The following is a 17,158-nucleotide window of genomic DNA, read 5'->3' as shown; positions in this document are numbered from 1 at the left end:
TAAGGGCCTGTTATGTGCCAGGCACTAGGCCAGGATCTGAGGGTATGGGAGTGGAGAGGGCAGCCCTGATCCCTGATTGAGCTCAGGGACAAATGGGCCACAGATTATCCTAGGAGGACAAGGAAACCACCATTATTTAGCAGCCCCTTTGCTTCTGCTCCACACAGGGACTGGATCTGTTCCCATTTTACAGTCGAGGAAGCTGAGGCTGGCTCTGTGTCAAAGTCCGAGGAAATACTGCCAGGGCCGGCTGCTCAGTCAGTCCTTTGCCCAGAGGGAAGCTGGGAGCACGCTTCGGACTTTCCGGAAAGGCGGGAGTGCGTCTGTGCACTGGGAGGGGGTCCCCTTTCCCCGCCCCTTCCCCGCCAGGAGGCCGAGGCGCTGCCGGGGCCGGGAGGGCGGGGGCGGAGCCGGCGACGCCGCGGGGGCGGAGGGCGACCTCGGCCCGCCTGGGCGCGCAGGAGGGCGGGCGGACAAGAGAGAGAACCGGCCCAGCCGGAGGACCGGAGGAGAAGGCGACTCGGCGCGCCGAGGATGTGACCCTGCGGCCAGAGGAGGACCGAGGCGGTCCCCGTGAGTGAGCGCCCGCGCCCCCGCCGGCGCACGGCCCAGCTTCGCTGCCACTTTCATTTCTGCGGCTGTCCCGGCGTGGCCCCGTCCGGAGGCGACCTCCGCCCCAAGGCAGGCTGGCCGCGGCGCTCGGTCCGGGGTCCGAGGCTCCGAGCTCCGAAAGTCCGGGTTGGGGGTGGCGGAGTTGGAGGGGGGCGTGTCTTCGGGAGCGGAAACGTCAGGTCTGCGCCTCTGGGTCCTATCACCGGGCTGTCCCGGCAGCTGGGCGAGTGGGGGTCAGGGCGTCCGGGGACGGCCTAGGGGTGGACGCGGGGGACCGAGCGCCGCTGGACAGAGTCCCGTCTCTACTTTGCTCTTGGATCTCTGCCCTCAGGGCGCTCGAGCACACTCACGTCGCGTAGGCAGAGGCTGCATTCTTGGTTCAAACTGGGGCCAGACCTCTGCCAAGATCCTGGGCCAGGCCTGGGGAGCGGCAGGTGTGGCCCTGGCGGAGGGGTGGGGGGCTAAATGTCAGAAACAGGCAGGGCTACTCTGGTCTTCATTTGGGAAACCCAGATGCCCACCCAGGGAGTGAGCCATCCCTGGGCACTTTAGGAGTATAAGGACACCCAGAGTTAGGAAAGGGGCGGGGCTAAGAGGCTGAAATGGCCCTAGTTTAGGGAGGGAACAGAGGTTTTTTGAGGGAAGGAAACCCAAATAAGGGCATGGGAGTGGAAAGCGAAGAAACAAGTGGCAAGTTGTTTGTAGAGATTACCCCCTCCGCTTCCTGAAGCTTGGGGAAAGACCCAGGGAAAAGACCCAGGTCTTGAAATTCTGTAGCCAGATGGTGGGAGTCTAGCTCACTGGTCAGGACACTCAGGGTGCTGTGGGGGGTTGGGGGAGGTTCAGCATGTGAGGGAACAGGAATTAGATTGGTCTAATTGGTGGGAACATGCTTCCCCTTTCCAGTCACTTCCCTCTTTTCCCCTTATCTCCAACCAGACCAGTGACCAGCCAGCACAAGAAAATGGTCCTTTACTCATTGTGATGGACTGAGCCCCACCTTATCCCAGTTCCCAGTTGTGCCCTTGGAGATCCCCTGCCAGTAACTTGCTTTGTGAATGGTGGCTCCTCAGAAAGAGGGCCTCAGTTTCCCCATCTCTGCAAGAAGTGGGTTAGTTAGTTGATTTCTCAGGGCTCTTGCAACTCTGCAGTTCTGGATTCTAAGCTTTACTTAAACCCTGAGCATCAACTATATGCCAGGCCCTGACCAAGGCTGGAGGCTGGGTGGAGGGGAGGGACAGCAGTGGCCAAAGAGCAGCCTCCCCCGCCCCCCAGGAGAAAGATATCTGGGTTTGGTAGAGGGGGCTGTGGGAGGAGATAACGTTCAACCCGACCATGTATAGTCAGACAAAGAGACCAGTGTGACAAAACACACAGTGGCAGGAGGGTGGGGATAGGTTCAGGGATCACGCAACAAGCAACAGCACTGAGCTGGTGGAGAGGGGGCTCTTGGAGGAGGGAAGTGGGCAGGAAAGATAGGGTGAGGTGATGATTATTGGTAACTGTCCCTAAAGGGGGCTATGCAAAGGAGAAGAACCAGGAACCCCACCGAACCACAGTAGGAGTGGTTTTGGAAGCACCTGCCCCAGGCAGAGTTTGGAATACAGGTGGTATATGAAGTGTGGAAATCTCCTCTGGGGTCAGGAAACTCAGCATCCACACTGGGGACTTCTCTGAGTAGAAGTCAAGGATCAAGGAATGGATGAGATGACATTCCACATATTTGAGGGATTTTTTCAAGAGGACAAGACCATGCCAGGAGACCTACCCCTGCTCTCCAAACACCTGTCATTTACTTGACCATCCCCATCCTGGCCTGCCTGTTATGGATACAGGGAAGATTCCTTGTTCCAGACTTCTCCACTGGCCTCACTTGTTGTCTGACATGACACCTCCTTCCAGCTGTCGCCTCGTTCCTTCCCCTCCATCCTGCCCCAGCATTATAAGAGATGTGAGAAGGTTAAGTGCTCCTATGTCAGCTCTGAGGTTAAGGCAAGGCTTTGTTTGTGGTTGTATCAGCCTCAGTTTAGGGCTAGAGTCAGGACTCAGATTGGCCAGGGTCAGGGCCAGGTCAGAGGTCAGCTGGGAGTCACAGCTCAATACTTAGCCTACAGCTCGGCCTTAGCCCTCTGTCTATGGCTAAATTCTGGCCTCAGCGGGTACCTGGGTCCACCTTTCCCAAGGGCTCACACACCCACAGGGGAGGTGAGATGACTACCACATGAGTCCCAGAAAACTGGCCTCTACCTGCCTGACCCAGGACATTGTATGGGTCAGACTCGTGCTTGCTCTGGTGGTCACCCAGCCATGGTAGAGCTGAGACTAGAATCCAGGACTCCTGCCTCCAAGCCTGAGGCTCTGACTGCTGTTCCAAAGTCTGTTCTGAGTCTGGGATCTCTCCATCTGAGAGGCAAAACAGATTTGTCTGAATTCTAGAAAGGCCCAGCTGGGTAGATCTGACTGCATTCTCCTACCTCCCCATGTCAGGTGCATCGTCAGTACTCACAGAACATGTAATGACCAGAGCAGGGGGAGAGGCCACTGGCTTATTCTGGTTTGGGGCTGGAGGAGGCTGGCTTTGTGGGGAAGATCTCTAGCCACTGTCAGAGGAAGTGGCCCCCATCTGGACCTGCCACCTCCCCCTGTCTTCCAGGGCCACACTCAAAGTTCACCCAGCTGGCCCTATGAGAGCCCTTTCCTCTTTCAGGGTAATAAAAGGAAAGTACATTTTTGGTAGAAAAGTCCCTCCTGCTCCCTGGGAATCCCCGGTGGCCGGATGGACTACGGGATATCCCAGAGGAAGCTGAAGGCGGGGCCTTGCCCCTACCCGGACCCCCAGCACAATGCAGCCAGGCTCTCCCACGCTGCCCTGGGGCAGCCCTGGGGGCGTTTCATCCAGGCTCCTACCTCCTGGTGGCCTGCAGGAAGCCTCCCCACACCTCTCCAGTGGGCAACAAGAAGTCAGATGAGCACCTGTTTGGATCCCAGGCCCAGACCTCTGTGAGATGCAGTGAGAGGGGAGAGGAAACAACATGAGACAGGAGAGCTGAGGCCACTTGGCAGGGCGAGCAAGGGTAGCCTGGAGACAGGGCAGGAGCCCTGGCCCTGGGGATGGGGAGGGTTTAAACTCCAGGCAAAGGCTGTAGAGACAGGCCCAAAACTGAGGGCATGAGGGAAATGATGTGTCAGGGAGTCAAAGCTTTTCCATGAGGACCTGACCACCACGCTCCCTCTGTGCCCTTGGCCCTGGCAGGCCATCCACAGGTCCCACCCCTGGACACCTGGCCAGCCGCCCAGCCCAGCCATGGCACTGTGCCTGAAGCAGGTGTTCGCCAAGGACAAAACATTCCGGCCTCGGAAGCGCTTTGAGCCCGGCACACAGCGCTTCGAGCTATACAAGAAGGCGCAGGCATCGCTCAAGTCGGGGCTGGACCTGCGCAGTGTGGTGAGGCTGCCACCAGGGGAGAACATCGAGGACTGGATCGCTGTGCACGTGGTGGACTTCTTCAACCGCATCAACCTCATCTATGGCACCATGGCCGAGCGCTGCAGCGAAAGCAGCTGCCCGGTCATGGCCGGAGGGCCCCGCTATGAGTACCGCTGGCAGGACGAGCGCCAGTACCGGCGGCCTGCCAAGCTCTCGGCGCCGCGCTACATGGCCTTGCTCATGGACTGGATTGAGGGCCTCATCAATGACGAGGACGTCTTCCCCACTCGTGTTGGTGAGTAACCACCGCCCCCAGCAGGCGAGTCAGGCCTGGCCGGGGAGGGAGGGAGCCCCCAGAGCCCATTCTACAGATGAGGCGTTTAGTTTGCCATAGCAGTTCTGTAAGGGGTTGGGGTTGGGGGGCAGTTATGATTTTCATCCCCACTTTGTAGAAGAGGCAGCTGATCCTCAGGGAGGTTCAGTGTCTGCTCAAGATGGGGCATCTTGAGCTAGGACTGCCTGACTCAAAGCTTGGGGCTCTTCTCATCTGAAGCTTAAATGTCCCTCCAGGAGCCACCCTGGCCAAGACCACTGTGATTCTTGGAACATTCTTGAAGAGATGCATCTAGGTGCTCCTAGCCCATCACCCTGCCTGGGCTGACTGACTTGCAACCTCCTGTTAGTTCTGACTCTTCCCTCCTGGAAAGAGAAGGGGGTGGGGATTGGGAGGGCCCGATTAGATCTGCTATCTCAGAGGAGTCTGAGGGCAGAATTTTCCCTTGTTAGGCTCACGCCATGGGGCCTTTCCTTATCTCAGCTGGGCAGCCTGGTGAGGGTGGCGAGAGGGGATGAGTGATGTCACACCAGCCTGGTTTCCCCATCCCAGGGCAGCAAGAGCAGGTGTGGGCCCAGGAGCTGAGCAGGCATGACACCGTATCCATCACAGCATCGTCACCCCCACCTGGCCCCCTGTTCCTCCTCGTTAAGGCTACAGGACTCAGAGATGGGTGGGGCAGGGTGGGCAAGCCCAGAGGGGAAAAGTCTGAATACTAAGGGAGGCTGGGCACTGAGTCACAGTTCAGTGCTCACAGCCCCTCCCCATCTGGGGCCTGCCATTTCCTGCACTACCAGGCCTGACAGTGGGCATCCGCCTTTCACACAGGAGGAACCAAGGCCAACAGAGGGACAGTGCACTGAATCAGTGATTCAGAACTGCACCTCGGATCTCTTGGGGTCCAGGCCCCCAAGTCTAGGTGGTCAGGACAAGACTGAGGATCCTGGACGGGGCCTGCAAGAGCTCACAAGGAAGCAGGGCTCCACCCCACCTGAGCGCTGTGAGGCCCTGTGTGAAACAGGGTGAACCAGTGTGGGCCCGTGTCTGGGCTCTTCTTCCCTTCTAGCCTTAACCCCAGGCCTAGGACACCCCAGGTGTCTGTGCCTTAATCCTGAGGATGGCTTTGCCATAGCAGAGAAAAAGGCATAGTCACCAAGATCTCTACCCTGAGTGCAGGGCACTGTGCAGAAATGGTGCCTTTTTCACAGATGCTGGAGCTTCTCCCAGGTGGGACAGGGGCTGTGGTGTTTATCTCTGCAAATAATCCTGCCTCCAGTCTGTACTAATTCCTAGTATGGCCTTGGGCCAGTGGGGTCACCATCAAGCCTAGAGGGCTTCCGTACCCATATCATAGGAGGCAAAAGATGCAGAGGACCCAGCACAGGGCCCAGATCAAAGATGGAAGGTTCTTTGTGTTATTGAATAGTTAAAGCGATGAGAGGTATATGAACTAATTCTTGAGGATTTTGTGATTCTCAAGATGGGGAATTTGGGGACTGCGTGAATGGTATGAAGAGGAAGGAGTTGGGGTGGGGCTGGTGAAGGAGGTTGGGGTCAGATCATGAAAGGCTTTGAGCAGGTACCATGCCATGAAGTTAGAACTTAATCCCAAAGACCTGTGTTTTAAAATGGACCAGAGGTGTTGATAAACTCCCCTTGGAATTATATCCAGGATATCACTGGGCAGCACCTATGGACACACATATTTCTATGGGGAATCTGGGCATAACTTCCATTGCAGTCGAAGAAAGGTTGGTCAGTGACCCCCATATGATTGCAGGGTCTGGCCCCAGGTGATGGGAAAATTGGGAGATGATTCATAGTTCAAAGGGGAAAGGCACAGTGGGATCTGTGCTTTTAGAGGGTAAGCAGGGAGAAAGGGGACCCTGATCTCTCCGTCCCCTGCAGGGAACTGACCATCCTGGGTGAAGGGTGCCTGTGGCAGGAAGGGCAGGTTGGGCAGCGGTTCATTCCTAGGCTGCTGATCCCCTCACTTCTGCCTGTTCCCACCTCCTAGGAGTTCCCTTCCCCAAGAACTTCCAGCAGGTCTGCACCAAGATCCTGACCCGCCTCTTCCGGGTCTTTGTCCATGTCTACATCCACCACTTCGACAGCATCCTCAGCATGGGGGCCGAAGCACATGTCAACACCTGCTACAAGCACTTCTACTACTTCATCCGAGAGTTCAGCCTGGTGGACCAGAGAGAGCTGGAGCCGCTGGTGAGGCCAGGTCCCTGCTGCCTTCCCGTCCTTCCCAGGGCTAGCCACCAAGTTTTCAGATCCAAAGCCACCTACTTTCAGAAAACCCAATACCCACATAGATAAATTAGGGGAAGGCAATTCACGGAACCATGGATTCTGTACCTTATTTTTTTTTTTTAAGATTTTATTTATTTATTTGACAGAGAGAGAGATCACAAGTAGGCAGAGAGGCAGGCAGAGAGAGAGGGGGAAGCAGGCTCCCTGCTGAGCAGAGAACCCAATGTGGGGCTTGATCCCAGGACCCTGGGATCATGACCTGAGCAGAAGGCAGAGGCTTTAACCCACTTAGCCACCCAGGCGCCCTGATTCTGTACTTTAATAGAGAATTCTAGTCTCCGTTTATAGACTCAGATCTGCATCCTGGGGTTGGGGTGGGGGAGGGCAGGAACGGGCTGGATTCAGGCAGAACAGCCAGGCCTCATGGTTTGGGAAGGGGCTGCCTGGTAGAACTCTGACTGAGCCCTACCTACCTTCTGTTTCTGCAGAGGGAGATGACAGAGCGGATCTGTCACTGAGCCCAAGCCTGGAGTTGTTGCCTGTCCTGTGGATCATCAGAACACAGAGTAGCTGGGGAGAGGACCCTCAGGAATCTGGTGGCAGAGGAACCTGAAGTCCCTGGGACCCCTCTGCACACACCAAGCCACTGGACTTGTGGTTCTCAGGAGTCTGCCCATATGCTCCCTGACTGCTTATGAATGGAGAAGGAGGGGCAGAAGAAAAAGGACAGAAGGAGCTGCACCTCCAGATGAAGTCTAAGGGTGGGATGGGCTGGATTTCTGCCCCAGTACTTGACCCTTCCTTGGCAGTTCCTGTGCCGGTGTGGGCCATGTGGGTGTGGCCGAGCAACAGTGAGAAAGGTACAAGAGCGTAGGCACATTGTGTGTGAGTAAGCGCAGATGACTCTGTGTGAGTGTGTGAGAGCGTGTGATTTTCACTGTGGGATGTGTCTGTAAAAGCCAGCTGCCTTGGATCCTCCCTGGCACATACTAGACCTTCCATAAATGTGAGGTAAGTAGAAGAATGGAGGGAAGGAGGGGTTAGGACCACCAGACAGTGACCACTGTGCAAGGGATGGCAGGTCAGTGGTCTGACCATGTGTGTGAGTACACAAAATATGATTGTAGATGTAGCTCTGTTTGAACCTTCAGGCTACCAGCTTCCGTAAGCATGAGTTCTGGGGAGCAGTGGGGATCTAAGAAAGGAGTCCTGCCCTGAGTACCTAAACCCTTGGCCCACCACAGACACAGGTTCTGATCTGCTTAGCCAGAGAAGCCCAGGAACTGTTATTTTACTCATCCCTTTGCCTCCAGGAAAGCCTGATTATAGACAGCCTCCAGAGGGCTGAGGATGATCCCTCATGCCCACATAGGTCTTCTGGTCCTTAAATTGGGACTCATACACTCCAGTCTAGCTCCCAGAATCTGTAGACTTGGCTCTCGGGATCTGAAGCCCAGTGCAAGATAATACCCTAGCCCAAGAAGCTAGAGGAACTTGAATTCAGAAACCCTGGAGACTTGTATCCCATCCTCAGACAGGGAAGATGTATTGCTAGATGTATTGCTAGCAAATGGACTCTTCCAGGCTTGGAAAGCCCCCTATCTTGCAAGGACCTGCCCGAGCCATCCCTGAGACATTCCAGCTGGTTGGACAGCTTTCCACAGAGAACATGGGATGTTCATTTGACACTCCATTACTCCATACTGCCGTGCCCAGCCCTGTGCCCAGACCCGCCAGACTCTACTACACTGGGAGGCCAGCATGGAGAGCCAGAAAGGGCCTGGGGATCATCCAATCTCACAGAATCATCTCTTTACATAGAAGGAAGCTGAAACCAGGAGGAAGGGAGAGAGAAATTATCCAAGACCTCCCTGCAAGGCTTTTGTGGAGCTGGAGTAGAAACCCCGGGTCCTGACTCCCACCCCAGCGCTTGCAGATTGCTACATAGGGAAATGAACTGCATGTGGAAAGAGGGTTTGACAGCCCCTCTCTAGAGCACAACTGTTCCTGTTTTGAGCAAGGATTTCTAGTGATGTCAGAGTGCCCCACTGCCCTTCGGGTCTGCTAGGGCTGTATACTGAGCCAAGCCTCCAAAATTATCCCCCTCTCCGTGGCCCAGCAGCTGCCTAATCTCTGAAGAAGCAGATGGGGCTCTTGGGCTGGCCAGCTGACCCCACACCGCTGCCTCTGGAGAAGTTCCAGAGGCAAACACTGACCCAGCAACTTCACCAGAGGCTCTGGGGTAGGGTGGGGTCCAGGGATCAGAGATTCCCTTGGGGAGGACTGTGGATTGAAAGATGGGTTCCAGACTGTGGCCAGTGCTGACTGCGGAGGGGGTGGGGAGACGGGAAATCTATTTTTGTGAAACAGAGGGAAGAGTTTATTATTGTTATTTTTGGTAAAATAAAGGAGGCAAACTAAAGCGGCCCTGGTGGGCAGCTGTGGTCTGGATGCCACATGGCTCCTGGGCAGTCTGAGAAGGGAACTGGGCCAGAATGGAGAAGGGAGGGTTTTTTGTCCTGAGATCCCAGGCCATGGGGAGGGCTGGCTGGTATGGTTGTGTCTGGCCTAGCTCTCCAGGGTGGAGATACCAAGGTTTTCCCAGGACTCTGGGAATTCTGGACCCAGAATTTCTAGCTTCGTTTAGGAGTAGGGAGGGCTGGCCCTTGTTTCGTGGAATTCAGTCTCTTGGGAGTCTTTGCTTGTTTCAGCTCAGGTTCCCTGGCATGGCTGTTCTCACCCCGAGTCCTTAAGTCTGTGTGGTTTATTGGAGCAAATGGGTCAAGGGACAGGCAGAAATATAGTCCTAACCCTAATCACAGCAAGGGAAGCCTTTCTCAAGAAAAGACTGTTTATTGGGTGCTGGTTAGAGCTCAAAGTGAGGGTGGTAAGACATAGGCTGACTTCTGAGCTTATTCCTCAGAAGATATCTGAGCCCCTTAGCACAGGTCTTGCTGTGATTCCACTGTCCCTCACCCACCAGTTGCCCAGACAAGAGTCAGCAATAGGCCACCTAGAGCTCTTTCCTCTTCCTACGGAGGAGATAGGCTGGCTTTGTGCAGTGGCTCTCCTGGGAAGTAGAGGCCTGGGGTCCACTCCCAGTCTGTTTCATGTCCAGGTGTGGAAGTGAGGGACTGACTGACCTCTGAGCTCCTTCATTATTCACAGTCTGCAGTCATAACAGTAATAGCTAACACTCATTATGTATCGGGCACAGTTCTAAATGCTTGACGTGTCATAGCTTACCAAATCAGGTCTGTCTTTGGCTAGCTGCATGGCTCCCTTCCTGGTGCCCCATATCTGTGCTTTCACTGCTTTAGAATCTGCAAAGCCCTCCACTCTGCCCTTCTTTATTCTGGCTTACCAGAGGAGGCCCAGCCTACCATCCTAAAAGGCAGCCCTGCTTGCACACCTCCTGTGCCAGGTCACCTTTACCTCCTGAATGACTGGACAGTTGAGACTCAAAGTTCAGGCTCTGCACTCATAGTTGTTTTGGAATATACTGTGGCAGGGAAGGTAAATTTATCTCAGAACTGTGTGACCAGGTCCTGCACTTAAGGTGGGAACGTCTGACTACATCAGGAAGACATCACAAAATTGCTCTGAGAAATTCAGAGCAGGATGCTCAGAGAAGACTGGACAAAGGTGGAGAAAAAGGAGGATATATGAGTAGAAAGTTGGGCTTCAGTAAGCCAGAGGAAAGCAGGCATTTCCCCTACCCCACAGGGCAAAACTTAGCAGGAGAGGGTCCTGTGTGTTGGGGGTAGAGGGCCAGTTTGGTTGGGCAGCCACAGCAGAAAGCTTTGTTTTCCTGTTTGTTCAAGATCCATAAAAGTATTTAGAGCAGGGAATGAGGTGGAAGCAAGGCACTCTTCCCATTTTGGGGTAGAACATCTACTTTTGAGTAAAGGATACCCCGCCATCCTTGGCCCTGAGGAACACTGTAGCTGCTTTGAGGTTTTCTGCTGCCATTCCCACTATCCCACCCTCAGAAGCTGTATGTAGCGCATGGTGAAGGGAGACACTGAATCAGTGGAGGTCTACCTGATTTGGGGGAGCCCTCCTGGAGCCCTTCCTCCTTGAATCCTTCAGAGCCCTCATCTAATATTAACTGAACTATGTACTTAGAGACATAGCAGTTTGAAGAACCTGGACTGAAACATAGACCTAAGAGACTCAGGACCAGCTGGCTATTTTGATATTCAGGGAAACAGAGAGAGGAATAGGCTAGCATGGCCACCGAAGACATGAAGCTTGAGTGGGCCTAGAAGGTGATGGGTGGGAGAGGTCAGGATATACAGGGGCCTTTGGATTGGACTGAGGGATTCTCGAAGTGACTCAGCACAGAAGCTTGAGAGAAGGCCCCCTTTCCAGCCTTCACCCAGACAGAAATGTAGCAAATTCCTGAATGTACTCTCAGGTTCCAGACTCCCTTCCATCATGCAGATGAGACTACTGAGCCCAGAAGGGGAAAGGAACAAAGCTTTATCAGGATGGTGGAATGGAAGTCTAAAGGGCTCTATCAGCAGTGCTCACCAAACCCACATAACAATCCTAAGACAGATAGGGAAGGGATATTTTACTTCCATTTCACCAAGGAGGAAACACTCTCAAGAGTCAGAACCTGAATTAAACCCAAGTCAGCACTTTCATTCCCTCATTACACTTGCAGCCTGGGGGAGCGGAGGGGGGCTGGTTGAAATACTAATTTAAAAGCAGTTGGTTTTCTCCAAGAAATGAACTTTTAAGTGTTCGATTTTGAACTACTCGGGGTAACGCTTTGCTCAAGAAAACTCTTACGGTGAAATGATAGGTACACAAACATCTGAGGAGATTTTACAGAATTAGCCCTCGTTTTAGAAAAGACAGGCAGCATTTCCCCATATGCAAAAGGCACTTTAAAAAATTCCATCCTGGCACACGGAAGCTCTCGGAAGCTCTCGATAAATGGTAATTACACCTGCCGAGGCTTGGCTGCCCCCATCCTGGCGCTTCCCCGACCTCCCGCCCTTCACTAGAAAAAAAATAATAATAACATCAAGAGGAGCTAAGCCCCACCCCCCGCCCCAGCTATCTTCCCGCCCCTCTCTAGCACATCTTCCCAGTTTCCTTAGCTCACCCCCACCCTTTGGCGGGCGTAGCCATTAGGGCGCATGCGCAGCTCCTCCCCTCTCTGGTCGGGCCCACCCCTCGGGTCTAGTACCGCCTCTTCCGCGTTCTCGGGGCGACCTGCAGGTGGGTGCGCGCGACCGGTCCCGCGGCTGAGGTAAAGGCGACACAGCGAGGTATCCCTCCGAGCGAAATGGGGTGGGGGTCTGTGAACGAGTCGGTGTGTCCAGGACAGGGCAGTTAGGGCCTTCAGAGTGGCCCGAGGTCACGATCCGAGCGTGCTGCGGAGGGACCGTGGAAGGGGACGCTTCTTTAGGGCTCTCCTCAGGGACCCCGTCTGTGATCTGGCGAGGTTCCGTCCGTGGCGAGCTCAGGGCGCGGCGTGTGTCCCCGGCCGGGGCTCAGCTGGTGCCTGGGGTGAGGATTAGGTCGTGACAGGTGTCCGACGTCGGAGCTCCCTCGGTGGCCAGTTTGAAATCAGTCCCTAACACACCGTATGGCTGGGCTCAAGGCTCAGGAGTCCAACATCACGAATAGATTTTCACGTGAGGAGTTTACATCTGTGTGCACTGCCTTATTTTAAAGTTAACTGTTTTCATCCCAAAGCTCTTGACTTCTGTGGGTTCACTGCACAGTGAGGAGAGATGATGCCTGGTGTTTTCTCTTCTTAGGGAGTTTCCAGGCTACCTGTCAGATGGTCAGTGGCAGATGAGAGCCCAGCGCAGGTGACACTAATGAAATGTTGGAAGTGCTTGACTTTGGGGTAGGTAGTCCTGGGTCCAGATCTTACCTCTGCCACTTCCTAACTCTGTCTCCTTGAGTCATTTCCCCTCTCAGAGCTTTGGTTTGTCTTGTATAAAAGGGACACAATGAGGTCATTGTAAAGGTTGACTAGGATTACATGTGTCACCTAGTATGGCACCCATCACAGAATGGGTGCTGAAGACATGGCAGCTGTGATTTCTTCGAACTAGGTCATTTTGGTTGGGAGTACTTTAGAGAGGTCCCTGGGGAAGAGTTGAGGTGACCTAAGTCTTGAAGCCTCCTTGGGCTTTATAGGTGGAACTGACCTTGCAGGATGGGAAGGGGACTAGTGCTTGTTGAACATGGCTCATGTGCCAAGCCCTGCACTGGGCTATGGATGTATATTGTTGCACTGGATCCTCAGCCCTCGGCCTGGTCCTTTCAGTCTTACTACCCTTTGCTTTAGCCCCTCTTAAAAGGACGAGGCTGGAAGTGATGTAAAGAGGAGACCAAGGGATTGGGTCTTCATATTGAGCTGAACCAGCTGGAGACTTTGGTGTCCCCTTCCCCAGTTTCTCCCATCTCAGCTCTTCCCTTTTTGTGATCCCAGAGTTAATTGGGTTCTTGACTTTGGGAAACCTGTTACTCTAGTGATCTAGCAGACTTTGGTGGTTTGAAGGCCTGTCAAGAGAGCACCTCTCAAACTTAGACTGCATGAAGCTGAATCTTGGCAGAGAGAAGCTCTGTGAACAGGACGTGTGGATTCCAGCCCATGCTTAGAAGTATAGGTGGTCTCCTGCTATGTGGTCCCATAGTAATCTGGTCCCTTTTGCATCCTTTTCATAGGTGCCCATGTGATCTTCCTCAAATAATGGTCTTCATCATGTTTTGTCTCTGCTCAGAAACCTTGGCAGGCTTCCTTGCCTACTGTATAGAGTCTGGACTCCTCAGCTGCATAGAGGAGTTCCCCCATAATCTGTTCCCAAACATCAATCCTGCCTTGTTTCCCTTTGTTCTCCCAAACCTACACCCTGTGCCTCAGTCAAAATAGCTAGTTTTTGTTCCTTAAACACTCCCTACATGTTCCTTTGCTTGCACTCTCTTCCTTACATTCCCTTTTCCTTCCGGTCTTTCAAGGTCAATGTCTCATGTGACCTTCTCAGGGAAGCTTCTCTGATCTCCTTACTGAATTAGTTGCCCTCCTTCCCATCTTCGGTAGCAGGGGCTGAACTTCAAATATAGCTCTGATTACTATCTACCTTGGGGTAAGTCTCCCCATGTGTATTCTGAGTACACTGGTAGTAAGGGACCATGTCTGTTTCATCCCTCCTCTTCCTGGCACATAGTAGGCCTTTGCAGTGTTTGTGGTTGAATGAGTCATTAACATTTTTTATTTACTCACTTTGGTCTTTGTTTTATGAGCTTTCAGGTTCAGAGTGTCCCTTTGTGTTTTTCCTTCTCTGTGTGCCTAAGGAGAGCCCTAGTTTAGATTGATGATGCCCTGATTTCCGGCATCAAAGGCGAGAAAGTGCAGGAATTCTGTACAAGGCAAGATTTTTCATTGCTGTTATTGTTCTCTTGGCTTTGCTTTGAGTTTTGTTAGAAGGAAGGGGGTGCTCTGTTCAAAGACCTGAACTGAGTGTGATACAGTTCATGCAGGGGAAAACTCACAGGTGGTTTGTTAATCTGTTGTTCTGCCTTTGGCCTTGGCCTTGGGGCTGGTCCTTCTCATTTGGGAATCTGCAGCTACAAATTCTCATTTTTCCTTGCCTTCCCTTTCCACAGCTTCTGTGGAACAGAAGGCTCTTTAATGATCGTAGGAAAATACACATCGTTGATAGTAGAAGGAGCTTGGGAACCATCTGGTTCTACCTCTGATTTTACGGATGGGGAGAGGTCCCAAGAGAGGAGGGACTTGATTAAGACTGCACAAGGAATCAGTCAATGGTGGAGATAGTACTAAAATAAAAGTGAGATAGTATTATAAGTGAAAGTCCTGACTCTTTTTTTCAGTTCACTACCTTTTATTTATTTATTTAAAGAATTTATTTATTTATTTGACAGACAGAGATCACAAGGAGGCAGAGAGGCAGGCAGAGAGAGAGGGGGAAGCAGACTCCCTGCTGAGCAGAGAGCCCAATGTGGGGCTCAATCCCAGGACCCTGAGATTATGACCTGAGCTGAAGGCAGAGGCTTAACCCACTGAGCCACCCAGGTGCCCCCAGTCCACCACCTTTTAAATATCATATCTAACATTGATTGAGCACTTATTATATGGAAGATACTGTTTCAGTGCTTTATATATAACACCTTAAAACTCTGTTTGTAGACTTGGAAACTGAGGCAGATAGAAATCATTCAGATTTACTTTCTGATTCCACAATTCTGATTTTTAATATGGTGGAAATGGCAGCCATCTCCTCACCAGTGGATGGAACAGTTTTCCAAAGAGCTTGCTCCCAGATTGTGCTACCTCTGTGAGTGAGAGCTGTCCTCCTGGAGATGTCCCCCTGTAACCTGGGGAGATGTCTTGAGAGGAATCCAGAGTGCTTTGAAAGAACTGACAAAAAAATGAAGGAAGCCTGTGAGTATTCGGTTTATCATGTTTATCAAGTCAGATAGTAAATACAGTTTTAGAATAAACGTAGTCCAGGATCTTTCTGTAAAGATTCCCCGTCAAGGGTGGCGAGACTGAATTCAATAAACACATACTGAGCTCTTGTTAAGTACAAAACCCTGGTATTGAGAAATACACACAGAGGAAAACAACACATTTCCTGTGCTCCAATAAGTAATTGTCTTCTCAGCGCCTTCTCCCTCCAGTGTAGTTGGAAAGATAGAGAATCACATAAATAACTGAAATAAGACTGACTGTGGTAAATGTAGTAAGGAATGTAAACAAAGTGGGAGTTTGGGAAGAAGAGAAATCAATCCCAACGTGACCAAAGGGAGTCTAGAAAAGGATTCCTGAAGGTGGAAATTTATGCTGGGCTTTGGAAGAAGTTCATTCCTATGCGAAGCTGCAATTTGAGCAGTAGTCTAGAAGTGGAAAGGAGCAGGTGTTTGTGTGTGTGTGTGTGTGTGTGTGTGTGTGTGTGTAGGAGAGGAATGGACTTGGTAAGGAGAGGAAATGAGCTGCAATGGTAGATTGTGGCCAAAATGTAGAGGGAAGTTGGGAAGAAAACATTAACATTCATTGAGGGTCTGCTCTGCACTGTGGCTTGCAATATGTTAAATGCTTTACACATTATGATTTATTTAATCTTCACAGTCCTACAATATGGGGATATTTATCCCTGATTTAAAGATGAAGAAGCCAGACCTCAACAAGATTAAAGTGACTTGCCCAAGGTCAGGTAGCGAGTAAGTGGCAGAACTTGGTCCAAACTTAGGAGTGTTGGATTTCAAGACCTATGTTCTTTCCAATATGCTGCAAGCCTCCTAATACCATCACTAGGGCTCTGTTTACTCTGGCTGCATAATGGAGGCTAGTCTGGAGCAAAGAAGGTCCCAGAAGGAAGACATCAACGAGGAGGCTGTTGGAATAGTCCAGTTCAGGCTTAAACTGTGAACCACCAGCCTAACATGGAAGCTGCCTGGTCCAGGTCTGCTTGATTGGTTTAATGTGTGAGTATTTCTGACAACTGCTGTAGCACCGTCAACCAAGTACATTGGCATCCTCTGCTATTAGAATCTCAGAATCAGTTTATAGAGGCTGCTGGCATCCTTGTGTTTCAGGCATAGGTTCTAACGTGAGATTAGCAGCTCATCACAGAAATGTCTAGGGAGGGAACCCACTTGGCAGATACCATTCCTTCATTTTCTCACCCTCAGATTCAGCAAGAATCTATAATGGAGGAAAAAGGTCCACACTCAGGAGTTACTAGGCTGCTTCATTCAAGTCCTTATTCTGCTCATTATCATCTGTGAGTTCTTGATCTCAGCTTCTTTGTCTGTAATATTGGGTCTATATGGGTTCACTTCTGAGATCTCTTCTTTTGCTAATGTCACGTGTTGCTTTGCTCTTCCTGGCTTGGGGTGGTGTAAGGAAGTAGCCAGGAATATGCACCTGGATTCTGAGAGATTAGGCTTTAAATTCCAGTCTCTCATTCTTCTGGTTTCACAGTAGCTAGGTTACATAAAGATCCAGAATTGGACTGGCTAGGTTTGAGTCCTGACTCTATCACTTGCTAGCTGTGTGGCTGGGGCAAGTTATTTAACCTTCCTGGTTTTCAGTTTCTTCATCTGTAAAATGGGGATACAGGTATTACCTACTGCATAGCATTGTTATGAGGATTGAGATAACTTAACATCAAATACTTAGCACAGTGCCCACCACATAGTAGCTGCTCCGTGAATGTTAGCTTTAATAGTAATCATATTAACAATTATTATTAATGTCCCATTAGCTATTGTTTCTATCGAAGGTGTATTTATTTGGGTGGTTTTCCCTACTGTCTTAATCTGACATCGCTGCCTTCTCTTGCCTTCCATTGCTTCATCAGGAAACTTTGAAATAATACATTGTTCTATTGCAGAACTGCAAAGTGTAACATGACAGAAAGTGCCTACAGGAGAAGGGTCAGTTAAAAGTCAGTGGCTCATTAGAAAATCTTACCTGACTTGTGTTTTCACCCACCTATCTCCACAGTAAACAGGAACAGAGCAGCATA

The 17,158-nt window shown here is 51.6% G+C and overlaps 2 protein-coding genes across 11 annotated transcripts in view; both read left to right on the top strand.

Annotated features, from left to right (window-relative positions):
- The first annotated feature begins 445 nt into the window (after positions 1 to 445).
- MOB3C (MOB kinase activator 3C) lies at positions 446 to 9,059 on the top strand. Of its 2 annotated transcripts, none has more exons than XM_044238160.1 (4): positions 446 to 573; positions 3,866 to 4,334; positions 6,391 to 6,593; positions 7,121 to 9,059. In XM_044238160.1, exons 2-4 carry the CDS (start codon positions 3,917 to 3,919, stop codon positions 7,148 to 7,150), a joined length of 651 nt encoding a protein of 216 aa, XP_044094095.1. In that variant the 5' UTR covers positions 446 to 573; positions 3,866 to 3,916; the 3' UTR covers positions 7,151 to 9,059. The 2 variants fall into 2 exon arrangements, with proteins under 2 accessions (XP_044094095.1, XP_044094094.1); XM_044238159.1 differs by lacking the exon at positions 446 to 573 and adding an exon at positions 580 to 681.
- A 2,729-nt stretch (positions 9,060 to 11,788) lies between these two features.
- The window catches only part of MKNK1 (MAPK interacting serine/threonine kinase 1), a 41,457-nt gene continuing 36,087 nt past the window's right edge, over positions 11,789 to 17,158 (top strand). Inside the window, exons 1-2 of one of the 9 annotated variants that reach the window (XM_044238152.1) lie at positions 11,789 to 11,867; positions 12,413 to 12,504. The gene's annotated coding sequence lies outside the window, so the exon portion shown is untranslated. Of the gene's footprint in view, positions 11,918 to 12,412; positions 12,505 to 17,158 lie in introns of all 9 variants that reach the window. The other 8 variants (XM_044238151.1, XM_044238149.1, XM_044238155.1 and 5 more) reach the window with 8 other exon arrangements.

Source organism: Neovison vison, chromosome 2 (genome assembly GCF_020171115.1).
Source record: "Neovison vison isolate M4711 chromosome 2, ASM_NN_V1, whole genome shotgun sequence".
NCBI lineage: Eukaryota > Metazoa > Chordata > Mammalia > Carnivora > Mustelidae > Neogale > Neogale vison.
This window is presented reverse-complemented; position numbering and strand designations above follow the sequence as displayed.

Excerpts from the sequence above, each read along its gene's own strand:
- MOB3C (XM_044238160.1), top strand. The coding sequence starts at position 3,917 with ATGGCACTGTGCCTGAAGCAGGTGTTCGCCAAGGACAAAACATTCCGG. Across the intron at positions 4,335-6,390 it reads CGTCTTCCCCACTCGTGTTG|GAGTTCCCTTCCCCAAGAAC; the intron begins GTGAGTAACCAC and ends CCCACCTCCTAG. Across the intron at positions 6,594-7,120 it reads AGAGAGAGCTGGAGCCGCTG|AGGGAGATGACAGAGCGGAT; the intron begins GTGAGGCCAGGT and ends CTGTTTCTGCAG.